The following is a 16951-nucleotide window of genomic DNA, read 5'->3' as shown; positions in this document are numbered from 1 at the left end:
GCTACCAAAGCCCAAACCTGATGCACCCTATTTAGTTTCATAAAGAACTTGTGTATTTCCAAATCCTGGAAAGCTCTCATTTCCTTCATAGTGACTGGAAAAAATCCATTTCACTTAAGCAGCTACTGATAAACTGGTTTTATTTTTTAGGTTCTACCTTATTGGTGGAGGGATCCCTATCATAGTTTGTGGAATAACAGCTGCAGCAAACATCCGAAATTACGGCAGCAGACCTAATGCGCCTTAGTAAGTAGCCTATAAGTGAGAGCTCTGTCATAAGATTCCTTAGGCTTGCTTGTCTCTGAATACTTGTTGCAATTAATTCTGATTTTTCCAGAAAATGTAGCACAGACAGGGTCATTTCAATGAACTGAAGAAGTATAAGTGACTTGTGCAAAGATATTAATTTATTCTTTGGTTTGTTTCTTTTGCAGTTGCTGGATGGCTTGGGAACCTAGTTTAGGAGCATTTTATGGACCTGCTAGTTTTATAATTTTCATAAACTGTATGTATTTTCTCAGCATATTCATACAACTAAAGCGTCACCCTGAACGCAAATACGAGCTGAAGGAACCCGTCGAGGAGCAGCAGCGTCTGGCCACCAACGAACACGGGGAACTGGCCCATCAGGATTCATTGTCAGTGTCCCTGGTGTCCACGTCTGCTTTGGAGAACGAGCACAGTTTTCAAGCACAGCTTCTGGGAGTGGGCCTTACTTTGGTTTTGTATGTTACGCTGTGGATCTTTGGAGCTCTGTCCATCTCCCTGTATTATCCTATGGACCTGATCTTCAGCTGTTTTTTTGGGGCAACATGTTTAAGTCTCAGTGCCTTTCTTATGGTGCACCACTGCATTAACAGGGAAGATGTCAGGCATGCTTGGATAACAACTTGCTGCCCAGGAAGGAGTACATACTCAGTGCAAGTAAATGTGCCACCTTCCAGTTCCAGTGGAACCAACGGAGAGGCCCCGAAATGCACCAACAGTAGTGCAGAATCCTCATGCACAAATAAAAGTGCCTCAAGCCTAAAAAATTCCTCTCAAGGTTGTAAACTAACTAATTTACAAGCTGCAGCAGCTCAGTGCCACCCTACTTCTCTGCCATTGAACACAGGTCCTCAACTTGATAACAGTCTCACTGAACATTCAGTAGATAATGATATCAAAATGCACGTAGCTCCACTGGAGGTACAGTTTCGGACAAACGGACACCCAAGCCGGCACCATAAGAACAGGAGCAAGGGCCATCGTGCCAGCAGGCTCGCAGTGTTGAGGGAATATGCCTATGACGTTCCCACGAGCGTGGAAGGAAGTGTGCAGAATGGCTTACCCAAAACTCGCCAGAGCAACAGCGAGGGCCACTCGAGGAGCCGAAGAGCCTATATGGCATACAGAGAACGTCAGTATAACCAGTCCCAACAAGACAGCAGTGATGCTTGCAGTACACTTCCAAAAAGTAGCAGAAATACTGAGAAAACAATAGCTACCAACAACAAAAAAGATATTCTAAGGAAACCAATAGCGGCTGAACTTGAAAACCAACAAAAATCTTATGGGTTAAATTTAGCCGTCCAGAATGGACTTAAAAGCAGTGGACAGGATGGACCTTTGCTCACTGCAGACAGTACTGGTAATATTAGAACTGGGTTATGGAAACACGAAACTACTGTGTAGCATTATAATTCTTTCTGGGATGAATCCATATGAACTGTGATTACACATTCCTTAAAGCTATTAACACTTTTAAAGACTGTTTATAGACTGTAGGTACTTTATGCAGGGAGGGAACAAAGCAAAAAATTTTATGCGTTATTACCTTGTCTGTTCTTACAAAGCTGAACTCTTGCTTGGTATTTTGTGAAATTTTTTCTGAAGTGTCAGTCTTGAGAGATGCAGAACACAACTTTGTATATTTTTTTTACCTGTAACCCTGCAGATGTGTCCACAACACATTTCAAATTTGTATTTAAATGTATAATAAATAGTATTTTCCCCAGCAGCCCAAAGTTGCACTTACTTGTTGGGTTTTTTAAATATTATTGCACTGAATGTCATATTGATTTTACTCTTTCATTATCTGAAACTTTTGAGCTTCTGTTACTAAAGAAAATACTGAAGTTACAATTTCCTACACTTAAATTGTTGACACCTCAGTGTAAACAAGATCATATTTTGTATCATCCTGCTGCTGTGACCAATTTGAAGTTGTAGTTGCAGAGTGGTGCTTGAGGTTGTACCTGTTTCCAGCACTTATACAAATTTTGCTAAAGTTACGTGTATTAAATAGCAAAAAATGCTTCTGTATAATGTAGTACTGGTACCACAACTCAACCTTAAGCAACAAATGGAATTGGATTGTATATACTTAGTTAGTTGGTTACCCACTGCCGACTTGTCTTTTTGGGTGTTTTGCTTAAGTGTATCTGAGTCATGATACAGATCTAACATTGTCCATACTCAAATACTGTGTTAAATAATTGATAAACTTGTTCAGATATGTTTAATTGCTGCTTGCCAGATTTACTGCAGCTTCTAGTTGTCTGTTTGGTAGTCTGAATTAATCTTGGATGCATTGTACTAACCTCTGCAATAGGACTGTGTTGCTAGAATTTGGGTTCTATTTTTACTTCTTCTGGGTAGTTACCATTTAAGAATTCTTTCAGGAACATTTTGACAAGTGTATGACTCAGTTTTGATTGCTTTTCTATTTCCCTGGTTTCAAGAGAGGTAGCTTTTATCTTGTATCCAGCCTTACAGTTAGCATAAGGATAGACACTCAAAAAAAGGAGCTTATGGGTATTACTAAAGAAAAGAATTTTAACTAAATACACAAGTGTATATCAAATATGTTTTAAATCTATTTGATAAAGTATCTAAACATCTTAGACAACTGACTGCTTTGTAATTGCTGTTTGTGGGTTGTTACTTGGTGCAGGAGGGTTCCTTTTGGTGACAGAAATGCAGTTTTGGATGTAGAAGTCAAAACCAGCAACTTGATCCTATTCCATTCCAAATACTGCAAGTTATGAAAACCAAATTGCAGACAGTAGGTGAATGTAAGGAGATGTGCCAGGAGAAGCAATCAACTCTGAGATGAATTTGTATATTACACAACTAGGAGCAATCCATATATAGTAGCTCAAACTGAGATACTCATACATTATATTTAATCAGGTGTTTATACTGTGCTTTTTTTAATAGTAACAAATGTATGTACTCATGCAAATAATTTAAGCCTACTTTTTATCTTTAAGATTATAGTGGTAGAAAAATGTAATCCATGTATAACACAGAAAAACATCCAAACAGTCCACAGATAATTTATTATCTGAACAAGGTATGGTAGGGACTTAAGGTAGGATCAGTTACGCTTAAGAATCTACTTGCCCATTGCTTTTAGCACTTGCCCTGTTTTCATAGGTTTGCTTGGATCCAAATATCAGTTTAGTAGTTCTTGAAACTCACCTTTAAAATTAATTCTATGTGTAATACTTCTGCATAGCTTGATAGTTTGCCCTGTTTTGATGAGACAAAAAAATTAGCTTTTCTCGTAGTACCTAATAAACTCTGACTAGCCTTGGTACAGGCAGGGTCATTAATGTAAAATATTTCTTACCTCATTACTCTAATAAACGTGCTTAGTTCACTCACTGCTATATACATAGCTACATTTGCTTTTCATGTAACAAGTACTTTGGCTCAGATGATAAATTAAGACATTGTTCTCTGATATAGTCTTGACAAACACAATGATACTTTCCATCTGCTGTATTTTTCATGAAGAATCTTAAGTTGAAAGAATTTATGTTACTGAAACGTGGAAGGCAGGTTATTAGACTCTGTAAAAGGGGGGATATTTTATATAGTATCTTACTAAGAAAGAAGCAGAAAAGTCTTCAGGTTTTTTTTTATCTTCCTTCCTAATAGTGTAAAGTAAGCTTATTTTCAGAATTGTAATTAAACTTCATATGAAAAACCACCTATATCACTCCAATGCAAAAAAACCCCAAACCAAACAAAAACCAAACAAAAAACACCACAAAAAGCTTATTTTGGCTTTCTGTGGATCAATGTGAGAGTAACTACCATCATTAATCAGAGATATAAAGGAAAGTAACACAAAGTGGGGTCAGTTTGTGTTATCTACAGAAAAGAGGCTACTAGAGGCAGCAGTAGTTAGGGCTGGTTGTTACCATGACAAAAGTGTGTATTTGTGCAGTCATACTAGTGGCAGCAGCAGACTTTGAAAAACAAGTGTTGTGGATATAGAGGAGAAGGGTATAAGCACACCCTGGTTTATGGTTAAAAAGGTTTAGGTGGTTTTATCATAGAATGTGAAGGATTGGAAGGGACTTTAAAGATAATTTAGTTTCAACTGCCCCTGCCATGGGTAGGGACAGCTCCCACTAGACCAGGTTACTCAAGGCCATGTCCAACCTGGCCTTGAACGCTGCCAGTGATGGAGCCATCTGCAAGTTCCCTGGGCAACCTGTTTCAGTATCTCACCACCTTCAGAGTAAAAAATTTCTTCCGAATATGTAACCTGAATTTTCCTCTTCCAATTTGTGCCCCTTACTCCTTGTCTTGTCACTACAATTCCTGAAAGAGTCCCTCTCTGACTTCCCTGTAAGCCCCTTCAGGTACTGGAAGGTGCAATGTAGTCTCCACATAATCTTCTATCTTTCTGCCTCATGTTCATTGTTAAATGCGTGCTATTGACTTGGCATATGGTCTCATTTGCACCGTAATTTGGGCAGAGGCATCTCTTGTTAATTGGATCTCATCCGTTATCATAACACCTTAAATGCTAATAAATATAAACTTTGCATAGGTTAAGAAATATTTCAGATGTTGGAACAAACAATGACTTTTTATTAAGTTCTCTCATTTTTACTTAATTATGTTTTGACCACTTCTGTGTTAGCACTGTGCTGCTTGCTGAAACTGTTGATGTCTTGTGTTGCTGCATTTTCACATCCCTGAGCTAAGTGAAGGATTGGTTCACATTGGTTTCAGTGGGTCACAGTATCCAGGTCTTAGAGAGGTTAATAGCATAGACATCTGTGAGAAGTACTATTCTCCTTGGAGTTCAAGATTAACATATAAAACATGAAAAAAACCATCTAATTTAAATGAACACACTGGATTTTTAACCCCTGTTTTCAAAAAAGGAGAACCTGTTGTGTTGTAGGAGTTTGGTTTTAGTTTAGATGAGGTTTATATACCTTTGGTTCCCAGATTGGCTGAATATGGACATTTGCGGAGATGGAGGAGGAAACTACGTGGTGGTATCTATAAATGCAGATGTACAATTTATTTTATACAGAAGAGTTAAATTTTGAAAACTGTTATATTAGTAAGATTCTAAGTATGACAAGCCCATCAACATCACTTCACAGCTGAAACTTGCCTCCACGTGAGCAGGTAGGGAATGGCAGTCCTTGGCTGGAGGTGAGGAAAAGCAGTCATCTGCCTGCTCCACTCACCTGGCCTCTTCTGAAAAGCCCTCACAGAGCTGGTGCTGCTCACCAGGCTTCTCTGCTGGCTGAGGCTGTGGCTCCCCCATGCATCGTAGACAAAGTCTTGAATTGTGGAGGATGGCACTAGAGAGTTGAAAGACAGAAACTAAAAGGTCAGTGCAGAAATGGGCTTGCTGACAAAGCATGACTCACAGCCAGCTGATTACATGTCCGATGTGACTTCATCTTAAAAAAGCCAAACAACCTTTAATCGCCTTTAATCCCAAAGTATACAATTTGAGTATACAAATTAAGTGTTTAGCTGAATATGGCATTTTCTCTGAAGTCAGCATTTAGTCAGTAGAATAGTACTTACAAATCTTTGTAATGAAATAGATGAGGCAAGACTGAAGTGAGATAAAACTGAGGGGAAATTTTTAGTTTCTATTAGATGAAGATCCTTGAAATTTTGCACTTGATACTTAAGTACTGCATATAGTAATAGTTTCATGTACCTCTTCAAGTGGGACATCACTGATTAGCCTCAAATCCAATAATTGTGTGAATGAAAGAGAATACTAAATGTTAGTATAGATTAAGTTTTAGAACTTGATTTTAGAGATTGTTTCAGAGACATAGGTTTCATAAAATGACTAAAGACATAGTTTTTTTCTTTCTTATAAATGTTTTATCTTCTAAGTGTAAATTTCAGCTTTCACCTAGAGGAGGAGGACTTCAGCTCAGCTGCAAAGCCTAAAGGGCCTTTTATATGAATCACTATGTAATTCTTGATAGGATGAACCATTTCTTATAATACATACCTGATATTTTCACTTTATCCACTTAAAATTCTATTTGCTGACTATGATAATTCTGTTTCAGCATCAAATGCTCCTCCTGCAGCCTTTTTCCTAATCCGTTGCCAGCTACAAATTAACATGGATTGTCTTCTGCCCTCCCCAACAGCCTTCTACATTGTGACAATGTGGAGCAGCTTTCTGAATTGTTTGCAGCAATTTCCCTTTAATTCACAAATGAAGAAGTCGTTCCTATAAGGCAGAGTCCAAATCTGAGCAGCAAAAATCTTAAGTATGCAGGGACTGTATTTCATCTATTAGCTGATGGTGTTTGTATTGGATGCAGCTGGTGAAATAGAAACATGTAGGAAGGACAGTTTCCTTCCTAGGGGAGGAGGCATCCTTGGTAACATCTGGAGCTGCTGAGCAAGATATTTAAAATAAATACTTGGATGTAGTGTGCACCTAATCATTAAGAGGCTTATCTCTAAAGGTCCCAGACACACAAATTTGACAGGCTCTTCAAGGAATTGTAAGACATAAACTTGTCAATTCTATTGACACATAGCACTTAACTGCATCAGGCCACAGTTTCATCTTCAGCTTTTATGGGCTGAAGATGTACTACTATTATGAATTTCAAGTTAAACTGTACTTGAGTTTAATCATGGCTTGATAACTACAAGGCACATAGTGTGTGCAGGGAAGATTTCAATACAAAGTAGAAGAGAATAGTTGAAAAGACACCTTTATTAAATACAGTTGCAGATATAAAAATATCTTCTCAGGCCAGTACAGTCTCAAGATCTGATAAACAAAAATGAGTGCAATCAGCAGTACTCTGCTCCTTCCACATACAGGTAATGAACAATCCAGAAGATTGCCCTAAAATGCTGCCAGTTTGGAGTGACACAGAGTTGGCCAGTACCTCTCAGCTGAAAGATGACCTGCATGTGGGAACCATCACAAGTATATGGACACATCCCTGGTGATGACTTACATTGTCCTATCCTGTGAAATAATGTCATCTGGTTATCCCATAGCTGAAGTTTTATCTGAACCTTGTGAACAACATGAATGAGCTTTGGAAAAAAAGCCTCATTTACAGTTAAAACAGTTGCACGTTAACTGGTTTCCAAGACATGCCATCTTTCCATGTAAATGCAGGCAGCTGCACAATGGTAACAGCACGTAGTGTCAGCCGTTCACTCCAGTCCATGGCTCAGCTTTCCTGTCACCTTCAACAGCCATCTTTTTGACAAAACTGGTTTATACTTAGAGATTTTTCTCATCTTTATGTAAGTTAGCTACTTGGCAAGTTTAATTCTTTAAAGACACCAGCTCAACTGGTGTGATTCCTCTTGCCTGTTACATTTGCCACCTTATATTTAGTGTTCCTGGATTAAAAAACAGGAAAGAAAGCCAGCTTAAGTCTTACTCATTAGTCTTGTAAAGAACTCCTAAATATCCTCATGTATAAAGGAAGGCTTGGGGAACATGAGCAAAATATTAATACTGCTTAATAGGTAAAAATGTCTTCACTGTGGTAAAGATGAACAGATGAAGCTGCTCTGAGGTGCCCTAGGAGTGCCTAGTGTCTAGACATGGTGATAATGCTGGAATTTAATTGCTGACATCTGACAGTTCTAATTCAGCTCCTACCAGCCTCTTTTTGAAGCTTTTGTCTGCAAACATGCAGGCAGACCCAGGAGTGTCATGAAAAAATTACTTGGAATAAGGTTACATGCCAGAAATACCACAGCACTTAATGGCCAAAGCCATCCACGGGGCGATCTGTGTTCCCAAAACACTGTGCTTTAGAACAGTGTAATTACCACAGTCCTAGGACTAGGGTAAAATTATTTCTTCCCTGCTGTCGAACAGTTTAGGTGCAACTTAAATTTGCCCATTTGGAGATTTTCTTCTTTTCCCTGCCCCCATGAAGTTAACAGGTAACAGCTGTTAACTCAGCAAGTTGGTAGCTCAGTTTGTCAAACACATATGTCAAGGATCTTTCCTAATAGGAAATTTTCTTATTTCCCAATATACATCTTTTTTCCTAAAGATGTGTATTCTAATGAGCAAAACCCAAAAAGCCCACCCCAAGTCCCCTGCACACCCTTCCCCTTTCCCTATGGAATACTGGCTTCTGCTGCAAGGTGGCTCCATATAACTGGGAAGCATTTTACAAAACTTTCTTCGTTACTATTGAAATAAAAGCACAGATGATAAATTTCTGCAAGGCCACATGATTTCTTCTGTTCACCTGTGTAAAGATGATGGGCTCTATGGTAGCATGGTATCATTATGAGTCTGGACTAGAAATGTGAGAGATTGTCTGAAGATGTTTCTAAGACCTGTTATATTATTCCTGTTAATTTTCTTAGGTGTTTCTGCTTTTTAACAAATATCACCTTAGCCTTGTCTTCTCTAGTGAATACTAAATCATCATTCTTAATGCACAGAAGAACGCCTAGAGAAAATAAAAGCCCAACCCTTTTACTTCTGAAAGCACATGACAGAAATTTTAAATACATGCCTACTTGCCAACGTAACTTAAAATAGGCTGATTATGTAGCTCTATTTAAAAAAAAAACCAAAAAAACCCAAAAAAACCACAAACCTCCTTAAGGAAATTAGTTCTTCTTTTCAAACCATGCCTGCTGAAAAGATCCAAGTTACTGTTACAGTGTATTTTTGCATTAGGGCAAGTTTTTCAATTTATTGCAGAATAGATGTCCAGAGCTACAAAGCTGTAGAGAATGCTTTTTAATGCTCACACCTTGTCTCCTGTGCTCTGCCATTTCCATTGCATGGTCTGTGCAGATGAAATTGGAGTGCTGTCAGGCAGGCATTTTGAAGGGGAGCTGCTGGTACCATGTACCTTGTGATAATGAGGCCCCAACTCCTTGTTTCACAGATGTGGAATCTCAGTGATCCAATGCCTCACACTAGCCATGATCAAATCCAGCCTTGGCAGTCACAGTTGCCTGCTAATTGTAAGGTATTGCTCACCCAGAATAGCATGCTAAAAATTCAGCAGGAAGAAAATTCATGCTCATTTCCATACAATGAACATAAGATGCAGAGTACAGTATTCCATCTGTCTCAGCTCTCCTATTTACCTCCAGAAGTATAAGCTCCAGTGGCTTCGTACTTTCAAAGAGTAAAGAATTGAAGCAAGGGTACTGGGAAGATGTTTAGTTCTCTATGTACAGCCTTTGTTTTAAGGAAACTTGCTATTTAAAAAAAAAAATCCAGTCTTTAATAATGCAAAGATTCCCTTCTTCATTTCAAGGACAAAATTAAAGTTGGTATGCTTCAAGTTACACATTGTGTGACATTTCCTTTGTTCAGGCTTAAGTAACGCTTATGCTTTTCAGCAGCATTACAACCAAATCTATTCGATAGAGGGGAGCCAAAATTTCCTGTGCTCCACTTATTAATGCAAAAATGAGCAGGAAGCAAATATAAAAGGACAGATGAAGTGGGAATGGAAAAAGAATATGTGAAAGAAAATGTGGTTTATAGAAAGATTTTACATTTATGACAGGGCTCTGAGGGCAGATTCCACTGCCTGCTGCTGCTTCTGCCTCCCAGTCCTTCCACACCCCATAAGGGCCACAGCTGCAAAAATAACTTAAAGGGCCTCAACATCCAAGGAAGATTTTAGAAGAAAGAATAGAGGAGAAAATTTATTAAGATGAAGTTATAAATATATTGTTATGTTGCTAGTAACATGCCACTTGTACCAGTCATGGGCAAAATAAATGATTGGAAACTCGTCACAAACATATGGACAGGACATAATAACAATAATAAATAGATTATATGAAGTAACAATGTGAGTAATAACAGAATGGTAAGGGGGCAATGCAAGCCTGTCAGACAGTTTCATTCACGGAGAGAGTGTTGCCATAGCTTTCAACAGGGAGCAGACTTTCAAAGTTGCTGCAGTCACATTAAAATGGAAAAAGTTCCCAAATGTGAGCACACTCAAGTTCACCTCCAGAAATGAAAACTTACTTCAACAATAGAGGTGGCAGAGAAAACGAAGAGTAGAGTGCAGCTGTGATTAGAAACAGAAAAGGCAGAAAACTGGCAAGTAATACTGCATTCATAAAGAAATCCTTTTATTATTTTCACTTTTAATTTTGTGCATTCAAAGCAATTGTTTTCTGGTCCTTATATTGTTACTAGCTCTACAAAATCCTCCACTACCAACCCCTGAAAACCTATTCTGAACCTGAAGCAATAGAAGAAAAAGCTCAAAAAAACCTCAGTGACCCCCATCCAAACTCCCAAAGTCTTAGCTTTTGGTTCTCACAGAAATCCTCTTAGAACAACAATGTACACGTATTGCCGAATCAATAATTGTATTATGTTCTACATAATCTATGCAATTACTTTGATGCTTTCACTGATCTCCCATGAAGCAAGTGAACGATAAACCCCAAATACTTAAAAGGTCTAGTTATGAATCCCAGACACAGAAAACAGCCTTGCTTGCCCAGCCCTGCCCAAGATAATAACTGCATTAAGGAACTTGATTTAAGGTAAGTGACCTCTCTATCTTGAATGTACATTTTACCTGTTAAGAATTAAGTCAGAGAATTAAATAAATTAAAGCAATCCGTAATCAATAAAAATCAGTGTTCCCTAAAATGTATGAAAATACTGCGGTTAAAGCTGTAGGAGGAGAGACAACAGCTGGCCTTGGTATTAAAGCTTAACTTTGGTTCCAATGTTAATACCAGCAAAAAGCAGAATAACCCCTCAAATGCTATTCTTGTATTATCAGATTAACAAAAATCAAAGCTTTCCCTCAAAATCAGTGTGCATAACCTGTATTTTTGGTATGCTGCACCTGTATTAAGGAGCTATTCTAACATTCACTGTATCATGTGATAAGTTTAATCAAGGAACTGCAGGCTCCAATGTCCACTCAGCAAAACATTTTGACTCTCATGATTAAATAGATTTCTACAGTGCAGCAGAAGTTAATGCCCAAAGTGATCTTTCTGAAGAGTTTATGTGCCAGTTTATTGTAAGCTGTAAATTGCTTCTGGAGATGAAAGACATTCTTTTATGTTATTAACTGTAGCATAATGACACTGATTCTGAAATAACTTCAGAGCTAGGGACAGAAATATGCTCATCTCAGTGAAACCCAGCACCCCTGAAGGAGTACAGTACTAAAATATTCACTTTTCAATCTCAGAAGAGATGCTACCATAACAAAACCCTTGTCATAAAATCCATGCCATACCAAATTTGTTCTTTTGGATTTTTCCTGGTCATTTTTATACAAGAGTCTTTAAGACTCTGTCTAAAATGGTGAAATGGTCATAAAGGTATCAAGAAACACCAAGAAATCCAAACTTCCCTCAGACAATCCCAGGAAACAATGGAATTTAACCTATATATACACATCTTGCATGAGCTAGAAGAGTAAATTTTAAATTCTATTTAGGACTGTCCTATGTCTTGAGCTGTCCTGCCAATTTCATGGGATTATTTGCTGGTGAAGGTACCAGCTGACCCAAGTAATGCCATCTTTAAGCCTATGCAGTAAGACAATTACTACAATTTTTACCATGTAAACTTCTCTCAAGATACAAGAAATATACTGTCAGCTGATGTTACGCTGCCTAAAGCATGAAACCAGACATTTCAAGTATTCATTGCATGAATAATATCTAACAACAGTTTTGCAACAATTGCTTAATAATGCCAAAATTACATATATGTTTGCTATACCCTTCTCAGGTAAGTCATAAAAAAATTGTACATATGATGGACTCTGATGGTTCTCCAGGTCTGACAGTAGTGGTGAAAGCATATTCAGCTTTCCTTAAAAGCCACTGAAACTTAGGATAAGAAAAATAAGCAGTGTAGCACAGAGCTAAGAACAAAAAATAAACCAGCCACCTGTATCAAGGAAATGTTGCTCATTTTGTTGTTAGCCAAACAGCAGCTTTATTTGGGCTAAGAATAAAGAACAGAAATTTGGGTCCAGACTGACAAAAGCCTATGTTTGTTGATTTCAGAACTGAACCCAAATTCTCTGGGTAATTCTACTCATTCTATAGGTTTTGCTAATTTCTTAGGATTTGTTGCAAGTTAAAAGAGAGGTTGTGTGCATGCATGTATGTGTGTGGGTGTGTGTACAAAATGTATCAGCTTCACCCTCTTTCAAATATCCCCTGGTAGTTAATTAAAGAATGTAAAATTTCCTATGGATATTTTCAGAAGATCCCAGATGATTTATGAGCTAATAAATTACTTCCACAATGATCATGGAGATCTTTGCTTCTGAATCAAAATGCACACTGTAAAATCCCATCTTGCATTCTTGTATTTTGATTTTTTTTAAGAAGTCATCAAAGTATTATTTGCTGCTGCTTTTTTCTTTGTTTATAAAATGCAATTTAATACTTTGGCAGATACTGATTTTTCCCCCAGAAGATGGCTCTGAAGGCTATACTGCAAGGTGTACTTTTTCTATACTGCAACATAAAATCCTTTCATATTGGATGTATTTCCAATATGTAAGTAAGATGTACATGTGATGTAAGTAAGATGTACATGTGATGTATTTCAGGCAGCTGAACCAGAGGAATATGCAGACAATACACAAATATTTCCTAGATTGCAGTTCTTTGTTTTGTCCCAGTAGCCTTATTGCAAAAACCAGAGTCAGTGAATCTTTGCATGTGTGGGTAACCTGTGGCAAGGGCAGCTATGCTCTCCCCAGAATCACTGCCTGACTTTGTCTTCCCCCCTCTGTAATGTGGTATGAAGAGAAGTTCTCTTCTCCCACGTTAGCACTAATCCTTGAAAATACTGTAAAGTCTCACCTTAATCTTGATGAGAGATGGAGTGCCATCCAAAATTTGAATTGTTGTAAAATTAAAATATTTTTTATACCTCTCACCCATAAGCAGCTAACAAAATGTAAATCCTCTTACTTGGCTAAGCAAAAGAAGCTATGAGGAGAGGAGCAATTTACTTGTGCAAAACTGATTTTTCTCTACCTCCGGCCCATGCCCAAGAAGACAAAAATACGATCCTGCTCTGTTGTCTCAAATTGAATTGCCTCAAGAAAAGAGCTGGCACTAGGCAAACTGAACCACAATAATAGGTCAGAGAATACACAAATTAAAGTGAAACACCAACAGTTAAAACTTTTCCTCAAATTTGTTGGTTACTTAAGGTTCTTGTTTTAATTTTCCCAGGAACAACAATGGCAATTCTAGGATTTGTTATCATTACAAGAATTGTTTTGAAAGAAACTGTGTGGTGGATTCATTCATTAGAACTGCTACAGGCAAGGAAGTCAAGGTGGAAATGGTTTGCATTACAGATGTATACATGAATTTGTACCTCACTTGCACTACTACTACTACTACTACTACTACTACTACTACTACTACTACTACTACTACTTGAATGGTCATTTTGCATCTAGGCAAATGACGAGGCTATTCTCCAAGAAAATTAATATCATGCTCATTTCGTTTGAGAAAGGAGTTCTTAGAACTCACTACTGACAAGCTGACCAACAAGTCACAATCCTAAACCCTCTTTGTTATCTGTAAGTCACATGGCAGTGGATTATTGGTTGCCTGAGAAGGCTCAACAGACTGACAGAGAACCAGATATGCCTTCAGAGATTTTCCCTATTGTCATTGCAACGGGCATGTTACAGGAGTGCCACTCCCTGGGCAGTTCATGTCTGATTCAGGACAACTCAGGATCTTCTTCCTGATGTCTTCCGTAGCACAGCACTTGGTACTCTGTAACAGATGTAATGACCCTATAGCACCCTGGAAGCAGAACCAGAACAGAGAATTTAATATTTTCCTCACTGATCCTTAAAAACATTCTGTCCCTTTGCTTTACTTTTGCAACCTGGGTTATTAATATTTCTCTTGTGTTTCTGAGGACTATTAAAGAAAATAGTTGCATTACAGGCAATTTCATTCTTTCCTTGTTTCAAAACTCATAAAAGTCAGACTAATTTCAAATCCAGTCTCTGGAATATTAGCCAGAAGTGTTCTTGGAAAGAGTGCAAATTGCATATTAATTAAAATATGAAGATAGAGTTTGATATGTGGTTTGTATTACTGAAAGTGATCTTCATGACCCTTACAAAACACTGTAAGGCGTAACGATGAATCATGCGACTAAATGCACAGAATGAACACTTACTAATACTTTAAACAGAATATTTTTGGGTCTGTCTCATACCTAAACATGATTTTAACTACTTTGATAAATAAATATTGGTTTTGGCTTGTAAAGCCAGCTGGATATATAATCTCTTCTTTTAATTACTGGAACATGAAAAAGTCTGGAAGATAAATGGAAACACATGAAATAGCACTGTTATCATAAAAAGGGACAGGGTAATAAAAATGACAGTATCAAATAGTTTTATAGACCTTTTTTTCAATGTCACAAAATAAAAATATACTTTTATGAAAGGGGGAAACTATGAATTATAATCTATGAAGGAGAAAGGTAAATCAAATGGGTTCAGTCCACTAGAATTTGATTCAGAAGACAGCTGCTTTAAGGAGTAGCATTTTGAAGACACTTTACTGTTATGGGGCACATCCACATCACAAAATGAGATATATGGGATATGGTGGTCAGACTTCTGAGGTAGTTTTAGCTACAATGGTATACACACATAATATGTCCCAGGCTTATGTTCAGAGATGCTACCTGAGACAACAACACAGCAGGACTACATCAGCATGATGCTGGGCCTGAGTTGGCAAGTCCTGACTCTGAGCAAGCCCAAGCAGTGCCAGCTCTGCGATTGCCAGTGCTCTACCCTGCAGCAATGTCCCTTTCAATGCCACACTCTTCCACTTTAGCACGTACTTTTCAGGGCTGACTCTTACTAAAGAGTGAGTTAATAAGTTTTGAAACTAACTTAAAGATTTCTAGATGATTTACAGAGCTATCTCAAATTAATGCAGAACTTCAAAATGGGTGACAAACGATCAGCTGTAGTAGCTTCAGAGAGGTTGCCAGGTCCCAGCAGGTACAAAAAGTGTGTTTGCAACCAGTGGAACCATAGAACTTCAGTTGTGGATATGGCAAAATGTGTCTGTCTTTCTACCTTTCCTGCTAAAGGTGCCTGACATGCCTGGAGAAGGGCCATAAGGCATCTAACTAAGCATGCTGCTTGCAATTAGCAGGTAGCATCAAGGAAAGCACTCTCCCTTTCTGGAGGTATGGAAGATGTTTGAGGGAGATGACCTGTGGATATTCTGTAGGCCTTCATATCAGGGAAATTGCATGCTAGCATCCAAAGCAATTTTTCACTTGAGAGAGGTCAACAAATTCAGTCTTCATACTCTGCCTATTAAACTCCTCTTATAATTTTCTATATCATAAACCTCCCTTCTTTTTAAAAAAGCAGAAAGTAAAAAGATCCATTTTGGACACATTACTTTCAGATGAGTATCTACCTTAACCTGTATCAGTTCATGTGGCACATTCTGACTTACTTTACTTTAAAAGGGGTGAATATTACAGGGGCTGGAAAGTTTTTACATTGTGTGAGTACAGAGGAAATCAAACAACTTAGTGCAGATACTGAGCACAGACTATCATTCTAGATAAACCTAGAAATATCCCAACAACCTGAAAACCTGTTCAGAACTTCCATATTGTAATTGGACCAATGAGACCAATTGTAACTGTCCAATGAGACACAAAGCCTCTGAAGCATGTTTAAGCTTCGATGTTGAGAGAACCATTTTTTTTCAAGATTACAGCAAAACCTCAGTAGTATCCTACACTTGTTTTTTATGAACTGGCAAACACCCTTTGAGACCTCTGAGGTTTTGATTTACCAAAATATGAATATCAATCTAGTATCGATATCCAACTGAGACGGACAAAGACCTCTAACAGTTTAGAGTTAGAAAGTGTACGTTTATTCGGCGCCAGGCACTGTTTGGGATAGCTCCCTAAGAGACAGGGCTCCGATCCAAGCAAACACAAAGCTTTTTATTTACAAAAATTATGACTATCCAAAATACAAATGCATATTCATAACATTAACACCTCCCATTCTCCTCTTCATATGGAAATGAGCTTAAATGCCATTAAGCATGCGTAGTGTGTGTTCTGAATTGAGTCAGTGGTCTCGAATTGGGCCAGTGGTCCAAAATAAATGAAGTAAGCTCATCTTCCTCATTTTGACCTTTTCGCCTCTCTGAACTTTAACAATCCTAATTACTTTATTGATGTCTAAGTTTCCTCTTGCATGACTTTTGAATAGGTTCCCACCAAGGGAGGAAATCGGTAATTGTACTTGTTTCCTAGACCAACTTATCAATGTTTCTGTTCCTTGTTCTAAGCACAGCTAAACAAACATGCAAATGACAGATCACTAATTATTCAGTAAACAATTACTACCATCTTGAAAACCGTTTCAGGTCCAGCTCTCTTAACTATTTCAATTAACTCTAGCTGGGCCCAAATTCCTTCCTATTCTAACTAATTTCAACGCAGCTAGCCTATAACTAAAATCTTTATGTTTCTTTTAAATCTATGTTTCACTTGATTGGGGGGTGGTAGTGTTGAAGACATTACAGACACATCAAATCCCATCAGCTGAGAGAAAAAAAAATCTGTTCCAAGCAAAGTTAAAGAAAACCTGAAAACATC

At 37.9% G+C, this 16951-nt stretch overlaps 1 protein-coding gene across 2 annotated transcripts in view; it reads left to right on the top strand.

Moving 5' to 3' along the window:
• Positions 1–9211, top strand: part of ADGRA3 (adhesion G protein-coupled receptor A3) — a 61556-nt gene extending 52345 nt beyond the window's left edge. Inside the window, exons 18-19 of one of the 2 annotated variants that reach the window (XM_032108948.1) lie at positions 151–246; positions 435–9211. In XM_032108948.1, coding sequence (XP_031964839.1) covers positions 151–246; positions 435–1674 — 1336 coding nt within the window. In that variant the 3' untranslated portion in view covers positions 1675–9211. The remainder of the gene's footprint in view (positions 1–150; positions 247–434) is intronic. The other variant, XM_032108949.1, reaches the window with a different exon arrangement.
• Positions 9212–16951: the final 7740 nt, after the last annotated feature.

This window comes from Corvus moneduloides, chromosome 5, assembly GCF_009650955.1.
Source record: "Corvus moneduloides isolate bCorMon1 chromosome 5, bCorMon1.pri, whole genome shotgun sequence".
Taxonomy (NCBI): Eukaryota; Metazoa; Chordata; class Aves; order Passeriformes; family Corvidae; genus Corvus; species Corvus moneduloides.
Note: the sequence above shows the minus strand (reverse complement) of the source record. Positions and strands in the feature narration are given on the sequence as shown.